This window comes from Balaenoptera borealis (assembly GCF_965194805.1).
Source record: "Balaenoptera borealis genome assembly, chromosome: X".
In the NCBI taxonomy this organism is placed as follows: domain Eukaryota; kingdom Metazoa; phylum Chordata; class Mammalia; order Artiodactyla; family Balaenopteridae; genus Balaenoptera; species Balaenoptera borealis.
In genome coordinates, this window is record NC_138881.1 from 5,098,910 (window position 1) to 5,122,429 (window position 23,520).

The 23,520-nt window shown below is 46.2% G+C and overlaps 1 protein-coding gene across 2 annotated transcripts in view; it reads right to left on the minus strand.

Moving 5' to 3' along the window:
- The window catches only part of PUDP (pseudouridine 5'-phosphatase), a 133,097-nt gene that overhangs the window by 43,834 nt on the left and 65,743 nt on the right, over positions 1-23,520 (minus strand). The window contains exon 4 of one of the 2 annotated variants that reach the window (XM_082375903.1): positions 15,713-17,110. The exons of the other annotated variant lie outside the window; for it this stretch is intronic. Coding sequence (XP_082232029.1) covers positions 16,934-17,110 — 177 coding nt within the window. The 3' untranslated portion in view covers positions 15,713-16,933. Of the gene's footprint in view, positions 1-15,712; positions 17,111-23,520 lie in introns of those variants that run through there. 2 annotated transcript variants of the gene reach the window in all.

The window sequence follows — 23,520 nt, forward strand, 5'->3', positions numbered from 1 at the left end:
GGTTTTCCGGAAACCCCTTTGTGCATTCCCTCAGATCTCCATGTTGCCCAAACTATGCGTGAGCGTGACATGCTGCGTTAGGATGCCCAGCTTCTCGTGCCAGAACCATTCCCAGCAGACTGGCTTCAGCTCATCCTCCCACGCCAGCCCTGCTGCCCTCTCCCCAGTTCCCAGCAGGTCCCCCACCTGAGCTTGCTTCCCTGGGATGCAGCAGTGGCCAGGGGCCAACATCTTACAAAGCCAGTTTCAGATGTCCTTTCAAAGGCTGCCTGCCATCAAGTGAATAAGTAAACCTTTGCTGAAGAACCCATGCATGTAGGTGTCATCTAATATTTTCACTGATTTCTTTGAGCCTATACTAAGAGAACTTTTTCACACTTCATTTGCAAAGTGAGAGAATTATGTATATCTTCCGAAGGAGGAAAACATATAGCTCCCTTTTTATCCAAGGTGAAATCCATAAACATGTATTACTGAGCAAAGACACCTCAACAGAGACAAGAAGATGCAAATGACTGGCAAGGTACCCTACGTAACTGTAAAAGAAAAATCTGGCTTTTCTGCCCTTTCGTCAAATTATTCTGACTAATCACAGGATCCTACAGACATGTGACTCCTACAGGCTGGAATGAGGTTTCAACTTATCTAAGGGGTAAGACAGCCACGTCAGGACAGAGGATGCTGGAGCAGCTGATCTTTGCAAAGAAGGAAGGGGAGAGAGCTGGGTCAGGCCAGGCAGACAGGAAGAGTGGAACTAGAGAAATAAGCTTCACCAGAGGAAGAGAGCAACAGGGTGGTTACTGGTCTTAGTTCTACAGTCACAGTCACGCAGCTGCTGTCGGTCCAAAACGAAATGAGAAAGAAGGGACACTTGAAATTCACACACCTGCCAGGCTGGGAAGATTCATAAGCATTGTATTAGTTTGCTCTGGCTGCTGTAACAAAGTAGCACAGACTTGGGGGGTTAAATAATAGGTATTTACTGTCTCCAGTCCTGGAGGCTGGAAGTCTGGGATCAAGGTATCAGCAGGGCTGGTTTCTCCTGAGGCCTCTAACCTTGGCGTGTAGATGGCCCTCTCCTCCCTGTGTCTCCTCACAGGGTCGTCCCTCTGTGTGTGTCTGTGCCCTAATCTCCTCTTCTTACAAGGACACCACTCCTATGGGATTAGGGCCCACTCTGATGACCTCATTTTAGCTTCATCCCTTCTTTAAAGACCCCATCTCCAAACACAGTCATATTCTGAGGTTCTGGGGGTTAAGGCTTCAATGTACAGACTGTGCGGGGAGGGTACAAAATTCAGTCTGTATCAACATACTTCTAGTGGTGGTTCCATAGTCTGTTTTGAGGCAAGGGGACACCTGAACAATGACGAACAGAAAAGACACGATATAAGTAGTGGGATCCTCCCAGGCTAGAGGGCGCCTCCCAGGTACACCCTAGGAGGGTGGGGAGCTGAATCTGTCAATGCCTCTCACTGAGCACAGGGTGATGTGGGTGGTGGGCACTCACTTACTAGTGCGGTCGGTTTCAACTTCCCATTCATCTTCTGCACAAAACATTCTAAGTTCTATTTGGAGGTTTTTTCCCCATGGTAACCCAAAGAGGTCAGAGTCATGCAACTGTGTATAGGAAGGGTACCCAAAAGAGAAGAGAATGTCACTTCTAACTTTGGTACCTTCTGTACAAACTTCTAGCTTTAAAATAAGTCAGTCATGGGCACGTAATGCACAGGAAAAAGAGAGAGAGAGAGGACGTCATCACCACCTTGGGCACCTTTTGTACTAACTATTAGTTATACAATAAATAAGTCATGGGGATGTAATGTACAGAAAAGAGAGAGAGAGAGTCATTTCTAGCCCATAATGTGCAGACATACATCTCTTAGAGATTCTGGGTCTCATTACTGTTGTAGGGTGATGGGGGTACTTCTCATAGATAGTTTCAGTTTATGCAAATATACACAGACATACATATGTGCGGAACTGTAAAAATTACAGTACTGGCCATGTCCTCATCCCCTTTTTTTAATCTTCAAAATCACATTTCTGGACCCAGGCTGTGAAACACAAAATGAAACAGCTCCTGTCCGATGGGTTGCCACTCTGCTGCTCATGAAAACTTGTAACGTCCAACTGGGATTTTCATTTTTTACATCAGCAGGGCTAATTCTCTATGACCAGAGAGAGTGTTTTAGTTTTGTTAGGGAGTAAATCCTTTTTCTGATTAGGAAGTTACTAGATGTCAGAATATGATGCTCTCTTGACGGATTCAAGTAGGTTATGTTTATGGGGGCAAGTATGTCCAACTGAAAGACAACAGCAATCTTGTTCTTGGCACGTTACTTTGAAAGTCTGAAATAAGGGAGGTGAACTTCCTTAGGACAAGTAAAGTCACAGTTGAAAACCACTCCCATAAATGTTATGATTAAATATACAGAGAACAAAAAACTCTTTAAACATGAATGCACGTAAGACGCACAAAGCCTCCCAAGACGTCCTAGTTTCTGGATTCTCTTCAGAGTTCACTGGCATGCAAATTTTTTCACTTCTTCAGATAAAAACTTACACATATATGAGCAACCGTGTGTAATGACATTTGTAATAAAAACAGTTGTAAGCTCCTGTTTGTAATGACATTTGTAATAAAAATAATTGTAAGCTCCTTTCAAGCAAGGGCTTTATGAATACGTTAAGTGTGGAATGAATGCATAAAAATGCAAATAATGCATGTGTGAAACGAGGCTGGCATGAAATATCAAATATAACCACATTCGTGCATACCGGTTAAAGAACTAGTGCTTTAATGTTAAGTGTTAGAAAAATCAAGTGAGTCCATTTTAAAGTTAGGGAAGACACGTATGATTCCTGAATTGTTCTCGGTTTAAACCTAATATTTATTTTGTTTTAAAAATCCTTAGAACCTTAAAATGCATATGGCTAAGTGAAAGAAGCCAGTGTGGAAAGGCACCACATGGTATGATTCAACTAGATGACCTTCCAGAAAAGCCAAAACTATGGAGAGAGTAAAAAAAAAAAAAAATCAGTGATTGCCAGGGGTTAAGGGGGATAGGGAGTGAGTAGGCAGAGCACAGAGGACTTTTATGGCAGTGAAGCTATTCTACTGATGCTGTAATGATGGATACATGCCACTGTTCGTTTGCCAAAACCCACAGAACACACCACACCAAGAGCGAGCCCTAATGTAAACTGTGGGCTTTAGTGAATAATAAGGTAACGATATTGGCTCACCAACTGTAACAAACACACCACCCTAAAGCCAGATGTTAACGACAGGGAAAACTGGGTGGGGGACATCTATGGGAACTTTTTGGACTTTCACTCAAGTTTTCTATAAACCTAAAACTCTCCAAAAAAGTCTATTAATTTTTTAAAAATCCTCTCCCATTTTTGGCTTTCTTGCTCAGCAGCCTGTGACCCTGCACCCTCAGCAGGAGCTAATGCTTGGAAGTGCTCTATTCCCACTCTCACAAATGACACTGGTCATCCTGCCCCAGACACCCCGGGGTTGGTCCAAGAGCAATTATGTCACTTGACCAGAACTTTAAAATGAGGTTCAAGTGGTCAGATGGAGAATGGTGCCAAAGTTATTGGGTGACCAGAATCCTACAAGCAGGTGAATCTTCCTAATAATTGGAACTTATCCACCAGCCGCTGAAAACACCTTCCCAGGTTCTTCCTCACCTGACACGTAAGAGCTGAGCTCTCTGCCATGACAACCGGCAGCAGCCAGCTCGTCCATTCTCAGGCTTCCTCAGTGCCCTGTTCTCACAGACGACCGCCCTCACGGGCTCTGACACGGTCCTGTCCCTTCCCACCTGCATGCTGCCATTCACCCCGGCTCCGGCAGCATGGGACTGGTCCTCACTGCCTCTCCATATGCCCCATGTCTCCGGAGACCCCGCTCAGATCCTGCTTCTTCAAGGAGCCTTCCACGCCCACCCAAGGTCATCCCTCTGACCCCACCCTGTTCTGCAGGAGGCCCTGCACTTCCTTTGGGGTTTGCACACACCCTGCCTCTTCCTCATGGGACTTTGGCTTATATCCTACAGAGCTGCTTAATTCTCCCTGTTCGTGCCCTGGACCAAGAAGAAGGTAAGTTCCTGACTCAGGGACCTTTTCTGAGGCTGTTACTAAGAATTCCTGAATGTCCACCCTTCGTACAGGAGTTGCCTAAGTAATATTGGTGATTTTCAGTGTATTGAAATACAGTCTACCGAAACGTTCTACAGGATATATATTTGGTCAAGCATGGATAAAGAGTATTCTTATTTTGAGGTAATACACATAGTCTGCAAAAATTAGGTTGACTGGCGTCATCAGCCACTTATGCAATTATTTTATGAGATGAACAAGCATGGAATATCACTTTGAATTACTGGGTTTTCCTTAAAATGAAAGAATGTTAGTCTACTTTTAGTTCTTCTGGTGGTTGCCTGCACCCACTTAAATATATTTGTCGTTCTTTTACTTGTGATGAATTTAAAAACAGTGTCTATTGAACGCCTGGAGTTAAACATGAGAAAAATCAGTATGCTCTTCCTCGCACTTCCACGTTCAACTGCGTTTCCTCGGATGATGTCTTAATTAGTTACATTATCATCTCTACATGGTCATGGTTGACAGCATTTATTTTCTCCTCTGGGACCCTGATTTCCACAGGTTTCACCTTAGTTTTACACTTAAACACATCTTTTAAGTTTACCATGAATCTCTTAGACATGGCTTCTCTTGGTTGGTAAGAATTCAACCTCTTTCTGTTTGTTTTCTTCATGAACCTACATTCCCTGCAGTGGTGTCTGTTTGGACATATCTACTCGTATCTTTTAAAATGTACGGACAGTTTGGGTTGCATTCTGGGACATACAGTCTTTCCTTCAGGTCTTTTTATATATTGTTCCACGTTCTTCAAGCATTTCCTGTCTGACGTGGAGAAATCTTAGCTTCCTCGATTTTTTTTTTTTCTGAATATCTGTAGAATTTTTTCCATAACTTAAAATCGCAGTAATTTCTTTGTGAATTAATCTATGTAAAAAGTGCCTTCGGTTTCACCGTGCTATTTCTGTCTCCAGGTTCAAATTTCCCTGTATTTCAGAACTTTAACCGTGAACTACACCTTTGACTATTTTTTCCTGTTCATTCATTTTTGATTTTGGCAGGGCACCAGTTTAAAGATGGTCCATCTCTTCTCTCTGCCTCTCCTACTCACTTTTCATTCTCATTATTTCCGAGGCTGCCCACCTACTTTTCATTCCCATCTAATGTACTATCAGCTCCTCCTTAAACCCTTATATCTCTTCTTTAACTTCTCATTTCAGAGAAACACTATTTTCCTTAATTGCTTTGATTTCTCGGACATCTCTTTGTTCATGGTCTTTGATGCCTGTGGTATGTGCCTTCATCCATCATGTCCTGTTTTTTTTTTTTTTCCTTGCAGCATCTCTTCAAAGGCCTCTGGCCAGCTACCAGCTTTTGAAATCATATTATTTCTCATGTTTGAAGGAGGAGACATCTATGAGGACCAGGTACTAGACTGAGCAAAATCTGGGGGAATGGGCAGAAGGGTGGTGGGCCGCTTGAGTTTCCGGCTGTGGCTCCGGGGCTTTTCATAACTCCACCAGGCCAGTGGGTGAGTGCTGACAGAAAGCTGTCTGGGCTCAGCCTGAGGCTGTGCATTTCGCAGAATGTGTCACAGTGCTTATCTCACCTTGACCTTACTATCTTCACCAGGTAAGGATGAGTAGTCGCTTGGCTAGGTGACCTCTTGACTTCTCCACTTTGCCAAACCCACAGTCTGCTTTGAGCAAAGGTGGCCTGTTGGCTATTTTCTTACTAATTCTTCCCCCACCCCCATCCTATGCCAGGATGGAAGCATGACGTAGGGAGGCTTCCAAAACCAGCCCACGCACCTTGACCCTACTCTTCTAAGCACGGGGTCATTGTTTTTCCTTTTAATGTGCGTTGCCCACTTTGGGTAACTCTTTTGAGTTCTGCCGTTTCTGCCCGAGTCACGCAGAAAAAGACGGCTTGTCTTGGTGTCCCCATCACCTTCATCCAATTCTCATGCATTTGGCCATCTTTCTGCATGTACTGTGATCCAGAAGATGCCTAGTTTCATCAAAGATAACATTTTTTTTGTTTCTTATTCTCTTGGTTGTGTTGGGTTAGTTTCATAGAAGAAATGGGGTGGAAATATGTTTATGCAACCATCTGAAACTGAAAGAGCAATTCCTTCCTTTAGAGCCACCTCTTATTTTTCTCCCCAGTGAATTTGATACCATAAGGGAGGGGGGGACTTGAAGAGAATGTCTAACATACTTATATTCAAAATGTCACACCTCTTCTGCATAGGTCTGCCTGTCTCTGTCTCTGTCTCTCTCTCATACACACAGAACATTCTATGAGGATATGATGGCACTTTTTAATGATATATGTGGACAGTCTGTGTAAAAATACTAGTAATGAGGATGAATGGAGAATTTAATTCCTTATGGAGAATTTTAATTCTATCAGAGGAATGGTATGTAGCCATAGTAATTTTTTTCTTTAATTCAAAACAATTAGGTTGCATATGTTGATACCCATATTCAATTTTCTCTAAGCTATTTTGATTGAAATGTACCAAAGGAAAGATAGACAGATAGGTAGATAGATAGATAGGTAGATGATGGCAACATAGAGGATAGATAGATCGATTTCGGTATGCAGATGTATATATAATATTTATTCCTGTTCCTACAATCATTTCTATTTTCTCCTTTTCCTTCCAATTTTCTCCGTAGAAGGCATTTGTTCTGTCTGAGCTCAACATGCTCTTGCGCAAAAGTCTGTAGGCCCAGATTAGCACAGCAGATATTTACATGAAACAGCAGGGAAGGATCAACTGGGGCGTGTGACTTAAGTTGGCAATAGGAGAAGGATTCCAATTTGTTGTATAAATCATCCTCAGAGCCCCCAAGAGTGCCACACGTAGGGACTTCTTTTCATTTTCAGTGTTTAAGATCACCTTTTAGACACAATTAAAATGAGGCAGAGTGTGTAGATTTTTGAAAAGAGATTAAAGAGAGATGTTGGTTTTGATACCTCTTGCTTCTGGTAGCTGACATATTTCAACAAAATAAAAGGTTTAGAAGGAGAGAGGGTTACTCCTGTTCAGTGGGTAGGGAAAACATTCAACATTGAAAAATAAACCAATATAAATCTCAAAATTCATACCACTATGGTTGGGTGGAAATTAATAGATATCATTTAGTAACTTTATATTATCATGGATTTGTAGGGAACTAAAACAGGGCAACTTTAGGGGAAAAAGTCATACACTTAAGGGAGAAATAAACCCTATGTTTAACTCTGAGCTCCATATATCCCATAAGGATGGATATTGTTTTTTCCCGACTGCCCTTTCTTTCTTTTTTTTTTGCACTTTTTAAAAAAATTTTTATTTATTTATTTATTTTTGGCTGTGTTGGGTCTTCGTTTCTCTGTGAAGGCTTTCTCCAGTTGTGGCAAGTGGGGGCCACTCTTCATCGTGGTGCGCGGGCCTCTCACTGTCGCGGCCTCTCTTGTTGCGGAGCACAGGCTCCAGACGCGCAGGCTCAGTAGTTGTGGCTCACGGGCCCAGCTGCTCCGCGGCATGTGGGATCTTCCCAGACCAGGACTCGAACCCGTGTCCCCTGCATTGGCAGGCAGACTCTCAACCACTGCGCCACCAGGGAAGCCCTGCCCTTTCTTTCTTAATGCAGAAAGGTTTCTTTTGAATATTTCACAACAGACATTTTTTTTTAAGGATGGCATATTTGAGTCAGCCATCACCATGGCTTATTTGAGAATTAATCTGATACTTATAAGTTTATTTTGGAACTTTCTTAAAATAGTGTGTAACAATGTTAGTTTGGAAACGACTATCCACTGGTGAGTTCAAACAGTTTATGAGTGCTGTTGTGGGTAAGTGTATACATTGGGGGTATAATATTGGCATTCTTCTGGGAAAACTCTGAGTCTGGTAAGTGGAGAAAATGGCGCAGAATGATGTTTCTTTTCTAAAGTTTCTGCAAGCCACCATCCAATTTGGATTATGATTCGGGAGACTAGCCATTCCAATCCTAAAAGGTGTATGTCAATTTCTTTCTGCGAGCTCACCCCCTCCGAACCTCAAGGTAAGGAGAGTGGGTGAGGCACAGCAAAGGACATCACACAGACATCTACCATTTTAAGATTTTATCCAAAAAAGGGTGAGCACTCAGCATGGAGGAAATCTCAGGACACTGAACTGTCCGCCCTCTGGGTTGCATTGCCACCGAGGACATCAGTCTGGAGACAGTCTTTTATGAAGTAGGGCTGCAGAACCAGCCCCATCTCTACTGCCCCAGGAAAAGTGGTCCAGCATGGCGTCACCCTCATCTTTAGACCTCAGACATAAGCATCTGTGCCATCCTGGAGCTTGGAGCGTGCCCTAGGAGGTGGCTTAGGGCAGGATGCCCCAGCCCAATCTTGGCCCACCGCTGAGAAGAGCCAGCTGAATGCTGCTACTGTAGGGGTGGACTCAGAAGGACACACCGCCATGGAGAAGGATCCCCACAGAAGGGTTAAAAAAAAAGATGAGGGTGATGTGCTTCCCTGCACTCTCCTGGAGAGCCCAGGGCACCTCATTTTACAACCTGATCTCGCTGCCTTTGTGCTGCCCACGGTGGCGGCAGGCTCGCTTCCAGCACCCGATAATTAAATAAAAGGAGCTGGCACTCGGGGAGGCCATGAATGCCCACGGTCAGCCGCCAACCTCTCCAAGGTCCCATGAAGTTCCCACTCAGACCTCCTTCCTCTGTTGCCGTGCCTCCTATTCAAAAGCCTTCACTGTCACTAACCCCCCTCTTCTTTCCTTGCATCGACATGCGATTCCCGCTGATGAGCGGCTCTCGGCTAAAAATGAGGAGGAAGCGCTCTGGTTAAAGAGGTTAAGAGGGGAAGTCGCGTTCTCCAGGGCATTTGCATTTTTACAAGGGGGATTCGTGGACATATGTGGCAGCATCACCATGGAGTTCTGTGCAGAGAGACAGGGCACGAATGAGCCTGGTTCAGGGCAGGGAGTGAGATTTGGGGTCAGAAGTATCTGTCGGGGGCTTAAACCATACACGCACATGGCTGCTTGCTCGGCTGTAAAAAGACATCTGTTCTGATGAGCAGGACGTGAACAGCTAGGGAGGACGGAGGTCTGAGAGACCTTCAGTTACTGGGCTGCGCTGGATTTGCAGGATTAAATGCACTTTCGGGGTAAATGCCAAAACACTCCATGAGTTCTTTCCTCTGTGCTGGCCCTCCACCTGGCCAGACTCTCAGCCTGTTCTGTCCTTCCCCTTCTCTCTGGGGTCTCATGTTTTGAAAGAGAAATTTCAACTCTGTCCACCAAGCAGGGTTCCTCGTTCCCTGTAGGATCAAGATAAAATTACTTCACAGAACTCTACCATCTGGAGTTCTGATGCATGTCCTTCTCTTTCTAACCACTTTGAATTGTTCAGTCCACAGCAAACTCCAACAAAGACAAGAGACTCCCTCCTGGATCCATTTTGCCCTGGAGAGACCAACCCTGTCTTTGCTCTCCTGATCAGTAAAACTTCTCGGGAATCTTCTCCACTCATGGTGCCAAGCCCTTCACCTTAATCTTCTCCAGTCTGTCCTTGGTCCCCAGAGCTGATCCTGTCCAACCTCAGGTAACTAGACCTTATGTCCACTTCTCTGCCCTGATTGTCCTTGGTCTCTTGGCAGCGTTTGAAGGTGGACTTTCAACTTTTATCAAGTTCCAATCACTTCCCTTTGACCTGTTTTCATTGGACACCTTCTCGTGTTAGGACCCAGATTCTCCTAAAGCTATGCATTTTCCTCTAAGCCAAGCTTTGGCTTATCTTGACAAACTATCACCAGAAATAGACTATAAACCATGAAGTGATTTGAACTCCTTCTCTTTTACTTTGTCTCTTCTGTTGGTTCTTCTCACCAAAATCACTTATTGCTATATAGGCGAATGCTATCAATATTTTATTTTCTTTTATTTTTAAAGATTTTTTTGATGTGTACCATTTTTAAAGTCTTTCTTGAAATTGTTACACTATTGCTTCTGTTTTATGATTTGGTTTTTTGGCCCCAAGGCATGTGGGATCTTAGCTCCCTGATCAGGGATCGAACCCACACCCCCTGAGTTAGAAGGCGAAGTCTTAACCGCTGGACCGCCAGGGAAGTCCCTATCAATATTTTAAAATGCACATATTTTACATTAGAAAATGGACTGAGTTCATTGATTCATTTGGCATACTCTAAATCCCCAGTTGAGATCTTTATCCATCTCTTGTCCAAATTACCTAACTTGCTACAAATGCAGGAAGCTCCTTTTATGTGAGCTAATTAGAGGAATGTGTTTGGGTGTTGGTAAAAGGTACGGATAACACTGGAATCTGGGATTTTATCATACAGCCAACTTCCACCAAGCCCTTGTCTTTTGATGGCTTCTGTAGTTTCCTCCTTTTGACTATTATGACTAGTGCTGCAATGAACATCTGTGTACAAGTTTCTGGGTGGGCATACTTTTTCATTTCTCTTGAATACTCACCTAAGAGTGGAAATACTGGGTAATGTATGGTCAACCTACGTTTTGCTTTTTAAGAAACTGGCCAAGCTAACTTTCACTGCCTCCTGACTCAAGCTTAAATGCCGCTTCTGTCGCAAGGCCCCCTCCTTGACCCTATGAGCCCCAACTTAAATTAGGTGCCCACTGCTGTTCTCCCTCAGACACTGTTCTTCTACATCACAGCCGTTTATAGCAATTTGCAATTGAATCTTCCTGTGTGTGGTTCCTTACCATGTCTCCCACACTAAACTACACATTGCCTGGGGGTCAGAGCATGCCCATCTGGTTTACCATCACTAGGAAACAAAAGAGTCACTGTTTTGTTTTGGGTGCCCCTAGTTATCCACCCCCACTAGGGGGACTGGGTGCCGCTAGTTATCCACTCCCCCTCCCCCCCAGAACTCTTGGGATATGCTTTGAGCTACTCCTTCCAAAGAGCTCTGGCCAGAGAAAGGCAGGTGAGTGTTCATAGCTAACAGGAGGGAGTGGACAGCACGTGGATCTACAGGGACTGTCGCAAGACCAGAGCTGTCTATCTGAGACCATCATCAGGACTCGGGGGACAATGCCGCCAACAGGCTCAAAGCTGACTTCCACCGTCCTGGAACTCAGGAGGCAAGTTCTCACTGGATGCTGTCAGGGTGGCGGGCGTGGGAATGGGGTGTATGGACAATTACACGGTCAATTGCAGTTTGGAGGGAAAAAATCAAGGTCCAGAAATGAAAGAAGTAGTCTCAGGGAAAGGACTGATCGATGAAAAGCCTCAGATCCTAATCCTTGAGAGGACTTTAAAAACCCGCCCTAATAATAACCAGATGCTCTTCTGAAGGGACCGTGAGCCTCGGGATAGGATGACTGTCCTTGAAAACACGTGCAGATGACTGTCTGTCTCCCCGCCTTCCTCCTGTAGGTAAGCGCTTTCCCACAGGCAGGCAGGCTGAGCTGAGCGGTCCTGGGCTCTGCCTGCACAGAGGGCACAGAGCATGCACCCTGAGCAGAGGTGAGGAGGGGCTCACTCCAGGGACCTGGTCCTGCTGGCGTTCCATCCGGGCCCTCTGCTGAGCCCCTGGTTCTTAGGTCCCGTGGTTCTGGGGATTTGTGACTTCTGCTGTACTTGATTCCAGGGCGTCGATCTCCCCCTGGATGCTATCAGTGTGCCTAGCTTCCAGTCTAATGGAGAAACCTTAATCCTGTTTAGGGGCCTGTACCCTGCCTCCAAGTCATTCCTGTGGCCCAGCCGGTGCTGGCTTCTCGCCTGTCCTGACGACCACACAAGCTCCCCAGGTCCTGAGCCCTCGCTTCTCGTGGTGCAGCTCCCGCCTGGGCATGACTCACTGATTACACGGACTGCTAAGGCTTCTCCTTTTTGTTGGGTTAGATGGAGAGGACCCCAAGAGGTGAGCCTGGGAATATGGGAAGAGATAATGGCCGAGGAGTTCAGGGAAACGTAAAGCAAAGCACAGACTCAGGGAGAGGTACAAAGTCCAAACAAGATCAGAACAAAGGAAGCCATTCCTCAGAAGACCAAAGACCAAGGACAAACCCTTAACAGCAGCTAGAGAAAAGAGACAGATCACCTTCAATGGTAGGAGCAATAGCTGGTTGTTTAGTCAAAGCTATGAAATGCAGGTAACAAGGAAATTCTATCTTTAAAGGGTGAAACAAAACTAATCTCAAACCAGAATTCAGGATCCAGTGAAGACATCCTTAAAAAGAGTGGTGAAACAGACATGTTCAGAGAAACAGTTGAGAGAATTTGACATCATGAGACTCATATGTAAACATTAAATGGCGTTACTCATTGACTAGAATTTCTAGAAGGATGATATGAAAGCTTATTGATAGTAGGAATCCTTTTGGTTTCTGACTTTTAAACGGAATGCCAATTTTACCACCAATTAGAGCACTGACTTGGCTTACAGAGAAATAGGTATTCCTTATAATAAATATCTATCCTTATCTGATTAAGACCTTGAATATGGAATGCATGCCAATTCTTTCCTAAAGTGGATTTTGAAAACATAGCATTTTAAGTGACTCTGCACAATTATATGAATACACCATCCCTCTGATGAGGTTTTCAATAAGCAAATGTATACTACAGCATGTTTCCCAAGGTCTCATGCTTATTAAAAGAGATGTAAGATGACGTCATTTGCAGCAACACGGATGGACCTAGAGATTACCATACTAAGTAAAGTAAGTCAGACAGAGAAAGACAAATACAGTATGATATCACTTATGTGTGGAATCTAAAAAAATGATATTGTACAAATGAACTTATTTACAAAACAAATACACTCACAGACACAGAAAACAAACTTATGGTTACCAAAGGGGAAAGGTAGTGGGAGGGATAAAATTAGGAGTTTGGAATTAACATATACACACTACCATATATAAAATAGATAACCAACAAGGACCTACTGTATAGCACAGGGAGCTATACTCAATATTTTGTAACAACCTATAAGGGAAAAGAATCTGCAAAAAATACATATATACATATAACTGAATCACTTTGCTGTACACCTGAAACTAACACAACACTGTAAATCAACTATACCTCAATTAAAAAAAAAGAGAGATGAGAGAATATTACGATTCTTAAATACTTCTTTATACAGTAATTTTCATCTCCTAGAGAAATACACTGTTAACATATTGGTAAAACCTGAAAACATTTTAATGTAAAAATACTCATTTTCATATACAGTGTTGTAGAAAGCCATGTGGAACTTGGGAAGCATGGGCATTTGCAGTCAACAAAAGCAACACTGTAATACCATGCTTTAACACCAAGCGGGCGGCTTCAGAGTCTCTAAACAGCTCTGTGACAGGCACCCACCACGGTGCGGGGGCCCGTCCTGCCCCTTGTCACGCAGGCTTGATGCTAACCTGGTAGTGAAAAAAGATCTGGAAGCAACACAAATATTTTTATGACTGAAGTGCAACAAGATAAATACCCTGAGATGTGTTCTTATTCAGTTTTATGTGACTATGGTGCCTGGCATACAGTAAGGAAATAGCAACGCTGAATTAGTTCAATCTGGATCACAGCTTTTCTGATGAGAATAGTTACAAGCAAGTGAAATATCCAATGACTAATGAAGAGAAATATCCAATGACTAATGAAGGTGACAGAAAGCAAGTACTCCACTGTACAAGATACGATCTGTTAAAGAGAATCACGAGAAACCAGAACATTTTGAGGCATCCTGAAAATCTGCTTTCAGACAGTGTGAGCTGCTCAGACAACAAATATCCTTGGTAAACCAAATACCTCCAACCAACAAAAACTAGTGGAGAATGCCACATGGACTCTGACATAGGAATAACTGTAGCTGCCATTTTATAAATCTTTCATGATGTGCTAAGGGTTCTCATTCCATGTGTGACCTCAATCAATTCTTTACATCAACACTGCAAAGTACTCAGTAACCCCATTTCACAGCTAAGGCATCTGAGGTGGAAAGGGGCAAAATAAAGTGACACCACCAGTCAGTAGCAGAGCTTCGATCTGAATTGAAGCCGGCCTAATTTGAAACCCCTTGCTCTTCAATTCTCATTTTCCCTTTACAGAAGATGACGATGGTGATGGTAATAATAATAACAGAAATAATTCTAAAGGCTGTTGGTGCTAGACTTAGGTCAGAAAGCCTTCCTATAAGGCCAGGGAGGTTTGAACTTTATCCTGTGGAATAGTAGAGTGTAGGCAGTACACGATGTTAAGCAGAGGAATTAACACCAACAGGCAAAAACTCATTATTCTTTGTTATAAAACTTGTTATCGTGTGCAAATTTGTTTTTAAAATGTGGAAAGAGCATTCAAAGCATGCCAAATTCAGCATCAAACCGTCGATGATATTCAAAGGTATGTGCGCTGAGGTTTCTAAACACTGACTACCGTGGCAGAGCAGAAGTAATTCCTATTTCTTAGTAAGTCAATTGTCTTAAGCGTTACGTGGGTGTCTTCCAGACCTTTTCTCTTTTCTATAAATCACTGAACTCTAACTGAAGACTTATTAGGTGGAAAAACTCTAATAAGTAGTAATTAGTACGTTCTTAAAAGTGTTCACGTTTCATTTAAGTGGGCTGAAGAAGAGAATGACTGTGTCATCTCTCGGTGGCTGTCATCAGTACCGAAAATCCTGAAGGACAGGCAACATACAAGCAAACGGGCGCAACTTAGGGCACAAAACGGCATAACTTCTATTAATCCCTGAAGGTCCTAATGGAACACACTTTAAATGAGCTAAGAAAGTAAGACAACTACTCTTTAAACTTTCTTGGCAGCAGTCATTCTGGTCTAAATTTTCATTATTATACCTCTATGAAATTGATGGACTGTTCAGTGGGAAAACACCACTGAAATGTTGTATTGAAGCAATCAGACTCACGTAGAAAAATAAGAAAGAATATGTGGGCTTTGACCACACATCCATATTCCTCTTTTGTACAAAAAAGTACAAAGTGTTTGTCTGCAGAGTTGGCTAAAACCACAAAAACACCACCACCACATTTAAGACCAAATTCACCCTAGAGAAAAACTGACCCTGATTTACATCATTTAGAGGCATTAAACCTGTTTGCCTTATTCATGCAAAATGGCTTAATGATTAGAAAACATCAACACAAATATTTTGGAAGAATGAGATACCGAATCACATACGTGACCATTTCACTGAGAGCCTTTCTTTGCTGTATGCAAAGACAGCATGGTTCACCTAAAATATGTAAATGCCTACTGTATATAAAATAGATAACCAACAAGGACCTGCTGTACAGCACAGGGAACAATACTCAATAATCTGTAATGACCTATAATGGAAAAGAATCTGAAAAAGAATATATATATAAAATCAAATCACTTTGCTGTACACCTGAAACCAATACAACATTGTAAATCAACTACATTTCAATAAAAATTTTTTTAAATATGTAAATGCCACTTTACAGTTGGGTTAAAAAAAAAGTCAATCATGTATGTTTTGCATTTACGTTTTACATTTGTTAGACGATAATTTTTTTTTTAAAAAAGGTAAAATCATACTCCCACACAAATAAAACATGAACAAGTAAGTGTCAAAGCTTTTATTCAATTAAACTCACTGGTGAGGGAACCAGTAAGATGTTACAACCGATTCTAAGGAGAATTCAAAGAACAGACACGTATACAGCAATCAAGAATGTTGAAATGAATTTGCTGAAATAATGTAAAATTGGTCAACAGCCAGAGACAACCATGCACAGACAATCATTCCACCTGACAATCACACACATCACTATCACCTTTCTAAGACTCACAGAGTTGAAAATTAGCTCAAGGACAGTCAATAGCAGAGAACACCGGGGCAGGCCGGAGGTGGGGTGCCCACCAGTGGAAACACCCTGTGATTGTATTTTTCCCATTTTCAATGCCTCTCACTATATTCCCATCACGAAAGGCTGAGTAAATCTACTATAAGCAGTTAATCATCAAAGTGTAATGTCCAATAAATTGTTCCAAAAATGGGCTACGGCTCTCGGTGGTACCAAGGATGCACTCTGAAATCCAATTCTATCTGCATCAAAGAATGTATTAAAAAAATAAATGTTCTTAAAGGAAATGATTTCTCTGAGGCAGAAAACATTCTCAAACGTGGATATGCCCCTCACTATAAGATGTAGGCTACCATCATGTTCACACAGAAAGGAAACAATGGAAGATACAGTCCACAGTCAGTCTCTCAGTAGAGGTCCACAGAGATTTAAGGGCACGTAAGGAATGTCAACATTTGCTGATAAAGAGAATGATTTATGAAAACCTCATCCATCATGTGGATTTCCCACTCAGATTACAAACCAAACAGAATTACCATTACCACCTCACTTTTATCAGTTGCTAGCGCATGTTAAGATGAAACACTGAGGAGAGCGATACAGTACACAATGTATATAAATATAACAAATATGTACATACACATATATACATAAAAGCATATATACATACATGTATATATATTTTACATTTTCCAGCCAGGGTTGAGAACAACGAAGAAGAAAAAGAAATGAACCCAAATTATTCAAATACTAAACATGACTATTCAAGCGACAATTTCCATCTGTGTTCTGGGCTCTCTTCTGCTTCCTGTCTGTCAAGTTACAGTTCATTGACCGTTTAGAGAGCGTGGGCCAGGCCCTCGTGGGATGGGAAGGCTTCACAGGCTGAAGGACTGTTCACATGGAGGTCTGGGAGCTGGGCTTTCCTCTGCCCTTCTCCTGGGCAGCGTGGGCCACACGCGTGGGCGCAGGAGCCTCTCACTCGTAGGGCGGCAGACCAAACAGCTCGGGCTGGAAGTCCTGCAGGGAATCCAGCACGAGGGTGGCCTTTGTGGTCAGGGCTCGGTTTAAGTTTCCGTCGGGAACCATGACCACCTGCATCCCAGCTGCGAGGGCGGCCTCCACCCCGTTGGGAGCATCTTCAAAGACCAGGCACTGCGGGGTGAGGAAGAAAGAGAGGATGAGACGGCCTTCTCTGTAACCGCACGTCTAGACTGGGCTTCCATCGCCCGCACCACCGCCAGCCGAGTCAGCTCGGTGTTCTGTGCGACACAGAAGCGGAGTGGAGGCTGTCCACTTTATGGTCTGTGGGCAGGAGAGGGCGCTGGCCCTTCTGCGGTCCGAGTGCGTCCCACCACGTCACTTTACAGGGGGGAGGTCCATCTTGGCCCCAAAGTGCTACCGAAATGTGGCACAGCTGCGTGGAAAGACCGGATTCTCGGTTTACAAATTTATTTTATTTGAATCATAAGAATCTGTTCAATCCATAATTGACCATGCTGAGCATGCGAGGACGTTGTGAAAAGTAAGAAAAAATATGCTTTTTAGGTGTAAAGTGACTTAAGAGCTGGCAATGTTTCAAGTACTGCAGTTTGGAAATTAAACCGTTAGGATGTTTTAGTGAAAAACTCAGCCCCCGGGGGGTACCCGTCACGCACCAAAAATCTCCCAAACACGAAGATTGAGTACCAGGTGCGGTACCTGTTTCAGCTTATTCAGGCACCACCTCTAAACGGGAGTGTCTGTGCCCCTGTTCATGTCAGGAAGCTCCTCAACGTGCCATCCTGTGACCATCGCTACCGCGAGTTCCACGTCAGGACTCGCTCCAAATGCGAGGCAGAAATCTACCCAGTGGTGAACGGGCGTGTCACCTTTTTGTCACCTTCCCTCCGAGGAGAGCACCCACTGAGAAAGCTTCCCTTGGCTCCTGGAATTCCACACTGAACGTGAAAGCAGCTTTAGTCTTTTCCATTAAGATTCTGTAGGGGCCAGACATGTATGAAGACGGCTCCTCCCGGCACCTCTGAGATGCTCTCCTGTGCCCCTTCTTCTCCACAAGTGCCCGAGGACGCCCGGCGGTGGCCCAGGTTGGACCCTGACAGTCTCCCCCTCACGTCCTCCCAGCCCCCAGCCCCCCTGCCACTGATCACAATGACTCCCCCCAACCCCACTTCATAGGTCGCTGCGGTCCCAGCCCCACGTGCTGGTGACCTGGAAATGGCTCCTGGGCACCAGCTGCCAGGTGCGGCCTGACACTAGAAGGTCTGCATCCTCTGATGTCTTTAAGTCAGTGGAAAACGCACAACACACAACACACACAAACACAAACACAAACACACGCTCTCACACTCTTACTGCTGGTCTGCTCTGGAACAGGTTCACTGACTTTTTTTCTTTCCCTCCTTCCTTCCCTTTCTCCGGGAGGCTGAGCCATTCATAAGCTGACTCCCCCCAGGGCCGAGGTGAGGACCGAGTGAGTTAGTACTCGTCATGACAACAGGTCGGCACTAGGCACTGCACGGAGTGGGCTGATGCCCGGGACACAGCGCTGAACTGGACGGTCCTGGGCACACGGAACACGCAGTCCCACTGCCTTCCCGTCAGGCCTCCTGCAGCCCCCTGGCTTGTTTCAAGCTCTCTGCCTCTACCCTGAGAAGACGGTTTCCCTCTCAGAGGGGGAATGACTCCGCTTAGGCCGCCGAGGTGCCGTTTCTTAGTTATCTCATTCAGAGAGTTCCTGCTCGTGACGTTCCTGTCCCTGACTTTTTAAAGTTACGACCTGACCGTCTTCTAAACGTCCCTGTTGTTTTACCTGGGACCATGGACAGGCACTTAAATGTCACCTGCTGACACGTCGCTCTTTAAATACGTGAGATTTGTAGGCTTTGTGCTGGCCCCCTGTGAGCTTTCAGTGGGGCGGAAGAAGAGACTTTGTTGGTTCCTTGGGGTAACGGTGCCCGGCTCCAGTCGAGAAAACAGCTTTGATTTCGTATTTGTGGGAGGCCCCTTCCAGGGAGCATGTGGGCAGGTGTGAGGGAAAAGTGGCGGCTCAGAAACCGCGGCACGGAGCGGAACAGGGGCCCGAGACGCCTGCCCTCATCGGAGAACAGGGGTCCGTCCATTCGCACCTGACAGCTCGCCCACGTGCCCTTTAAGCTCCAGGAAGTACAGAGCAATGTCCACATGCTCTGTCCACATGCCGTTTAAGCTCCAGGAAATAAAAGGAGGAATGGTGGCGTAATGGGGAAAAGCTCCGCAGGTACTTACGGCTAACACAGGCGGCGTAACTGACACACCCTGTTTCTGAAGGTTTCACTCTTTCTGCAGGCGGGCACCGTTTATTGGTTTCTGTTTCCAATTTACCCTTTGTCCCCACCTAATTCCGGAATGAATCACCCCAACGCAGCACGGAGATGTGAAACGCGATGTTTAGGACGCATGCGGCAGCGTAAAGGGTGGCAGGCGTCAGGGAGGCCAGCCTGAAGGACGACAGGGAGGAGGGGATGTGTGAGGCTTGTGCAGCAGGAGGGCCGCTGGAAGTGTGTCCAGGCAGATAAGTAAGGCTGGGCCCTCGAAAGGACTCAGGGCAAAGCCGGGCAGACAGGACGGGGAGTTTGCACAGAGCCACCTGAGGCTGACTGTTCCCAAAGGTCAAAAGCGATTGTAGTCTGTGTTGTAAATATGGTCGGAAGAACGGCAGAAACCCTGATTGTACACATTGTGTCAGGAGCTCCTAAAATTCCTTTCTTTTGCCTCCTCTCCCGCGGCCTCCTCCTTGCCTGGTAGATCTCAACAAACGCCTTCCACGAGCACCAGCTGGACTCTTCCCATCGGCCAGCAAGAATTCGAGAAGTGCGGAGAAGTTAAAAGAGAAGCTCAAGTTTTTAAAAGCAGATTGTAATAGGGAAGAACAAATATGACTCCATATTGGATCTGTTTCTTTAACTTTGGCCTTTGTACGCTATTGCTTTAGCTTCCAGTTAAGAATGTTGCGTGTAGCCTGAAATACACAGGAGAGCCCATTCTCAAGGCTCTGACCTTTAAAAGTGTAACACCTTCCCATTCAGGTAGAGATAAAAATTTGCAGAACAGAGAATACTGTTTGTCTTATTGGAGGTTTACATGAACATCGCGACCTGACCTATGTGGACAGCTGCAAGGACAAAGGATTCTGGCACCAAGAAGTCTGCAGCTACCATCCACGCTGCTTCTTCAACTTGCCTCTCAAAATGCTTTGCTGAAACCCTTGGGGGAGTTTGGAGTATTGCGGGGCATGAGCCACCGTCTGCTTGCAAGGCGCTGCAGTAAACCTTTCTCTGCTCCAAACCCCCAAGTCTGCGTGCTGTTTGGCCTCAGTGTGCGTCATCGGGCACACACACTTGCGTTTGGTACCGGAATCGGCCAGTCCACTGGAGGCTGTATGACGAGGACGGGGCAGGAAAATGCAGCAGCAAACAAGGGGGGCAGCGCAGTTTACAGGAAACTGGACCCCTCGGTCCCTCTGCCCCAGCCTTACCCTCTTCACACAAGCTGAACAGAGCAGCCAAATACAGGACAGGAACCACACACACGACGCGGATCCCGCCGAGGTCAGCACCAGCGATGGGTCCAGGTGGCCGACCCCAGCCCTGGCAGCACACGGACAGCACTGGGGTCTCAGTCACGGGACAGCACCGGGAATCGTAGGGCTTCCCCTCCTTCTCACAAGGATCAAAATTACAACGCAGGACAACTAGATTTTGGAGCACCTGTGAAAATGCCTCAAAAGGTTTTCATGTGCTCATTATGCTGTACCCTGATTCCTAAGACCTAATGGTCTTCTAAGGACCACTCATAGGGAAAGGTACCCAGAACCTAGAATCGTGGACACTGTATGAATAGTCACCACACAGCTTGTCTCTCTACTGAAACCAAAGAATAAACCTTTGAAAGTTACCTGGAAAGACTATGCCTGTTCGTAACAGGACTTACCGGTCATAAAACCACCAAATCATAAACCCACTGAAAGACGTAAGCTAAAGCAATACAGCTCACACCTTACACAAACAAAAAGGAGGAAGTACGTTTTCCCGGCAAGTACCAAAATATGTCCGGGCAGTTTCTAAAGGCCACATGTGGCTCACAGGCGCTGACCTTTGTCTCTCTCCCTCCTTTTCAACACTTCATTGTTCCCTCAGTGACCAGCCCAGCCCTTCCCACCCGGTACTGAGTGGTTGCACTTAACCTGAATTCACTCACACCTACTTGGAAAGTGTGACTGGGGATGTGTGCTTCTTTGGCATCTGTGGAAAGCAGCGTCCCCGTTAAGGAAAGGCTCTGCAGGGGCTGCAGCAGGTGCGGAAGCCGGGGGGGGGGGGGCAGAACGCCCGCCCGCCCGCCCTCCTGCACCTGCACCTCGTCCCTCGGCCCAAGATCCTGTGGGTGGGTGTGGACGCGATCGTTTCACCAGTGGAGCGAGTTTTGGAGCACAGCACACATAGCACGTACCCCAGGACACACTTCCAGTACTTCAAGGAGGCTGCCGGTCAGGAGTACTCTCCTCACAGCTTGTGCTTGGCTGTGACCAGGCAGGGCTGCGGGAAAGGCGCCCTCTCACGGTGCCAGGCAGGGAGTGGGTACGTGAGGAGCGCCTGCCGAATCCGCGCAGGTGGCGGAAGCACCCTGGGCGGGACTCAAAGCAACACAGGGGCCGCAGAGTGTCACCCTCCAGGGCAGCGGCCAGCCCAGCCCTCTCCTGTCACTGTCACGGGTGAGGGATCTGAGCCTGGGAAGCTCAGAGGTGAGCTGAAGGTCACACCGGCAGGCAGGTGACAGAATTTGGGAACTGTGCCTGGGCCTCCAGAATCCAGTGTTCTTTTTCACTTTACCAAGCTGAAGGCTAAAATATATCTGAATTCCATCTCCAGGAGAGCAGATGAGCTTAATTAAACTGTAGCTTGAGGGGTTTAATTTAGAAAGAATGACATTTCCAACCACCGGGTAGGTGAAGTGAAGTATTTCAGGGGCTTCGCTCACGGAGGCGCCGAACCCACTTCTCTGAAGGTGCTCAGACTCAGGAGCGCCCTGTAAGGCGGCCCACGTCCACGATCTTCGCCCACGCTGCTCGTCTGAGCCACGGGCTGGGGGCGGGGTGGCTAGGAGGTCCTTTCAACGTGAGAATCACATAACTACGATGGCTCATGTGATAACTATGGAATTGCACAGAACAGAATCTTTGTCTGACGGTGGTGGAGACAACGGAGGGAGGTGGATGGGATTAGGGGAATCCTTCAGAGGCAACAGGGAGTTTGCTGGACAGTGCCCTGGACGTTGACGCAAAGGAGAGTCCGACCTTTCTGATGCGGAGGGCACTGGGACTGCCGTTCTGGTGCAGGGAAGGAGAGCTTGCTTTGTGACAGCCTGGGTTTGAGTCCACTGTGCGAGGGTCTGCCAGAGACATGAGGGGCCTGCCTATGTCGTGGGTGAGTGGAGGGGGGCTGGGTGTGAGCGGAGCGGGGCTGGGTGTGAGCAGAGGGGGGCTGGGTATGAGCGGAGGGGGGCTGGGTGTGAGCGGAGGGGGGCTGGGTGTGAGGAGGGGGCTGGGTGTGAGCGGAGGGGGGCTGGGTGTGAGAGGAGGGGGGCTGGGTATGAGCGGAGGGGGGCTGGGTGTGAGCGGACTGGGTGTGAGAGGAGGGGGGCTGGGTGTGAGAGGAGATGGGCTGGGTGTGAGCGGAGGGGGGCTGGGCGTGAGCGGATGGGGTGTGAGAGAAGGGGGGCTGGGTGTGAGAGGAGATGGGCTGGGTGTGAGCGGAGGGGGGCTGGGTGTGAGCGGACGGGGTGTGAGAGGAGGGAGGCTGGGTGTGAGAGGAGGGGGGCCGGGCGTGAGCAGAGGCGGGCTGGGTGTGGAGCTGCAACCAGGAGGAGGGAAAAGGGGAGACCAGGAGGGGCCCGAGGCAGCCTCGCATTTCTCTGAGATGTGCAGACGGCCCAGGAGGGATGGAGCTTCAGCGACAGTGGGGGGCAGAAGGGGAACCAGGTGAGGCAGCAGCGGGGCCAGGTGAGGTGCAGCCCCAGAAGCAATGTCGGATCCCTCTGCTAGGTATGTCATCAGACGGCCTGGGCCCCTCCCCTTACTTCCAAGGGATGGTTTATACACTGGGTTCCCACACATTCGGAGTTATGGCCCGCACCGTGCTTTTCCTCATCAGCTCAGGCCAACAGGGACTCACCTTCAATCCCATGCACCTATTCCCTTCAGGTCCAGACCCACCTGAGATGACACTTGATAACTAATTTTACATTTCAAACGAGTACAAGTGTACATTTTAAGTTGTACACTTTTCTGGAACTAGTGAACTTTTTCCATGTGATTACATCGTCTCTAGGGAATAAAGCTTTTCCTTTTGCTCAGTAACACACAAACTTTGACATGAAGTCACTTTGGTTCACTTTGAAGACTCTCAGGGGCCTGGCATTATGTGTATGCAAATTTAAGTACCTCTTAAAGCAGCAGCCATGATTTTTCATTATATATAAAGCCATGGATAATCCAAATCTAATCACTAAAACAGTTTTCAACTAAACCA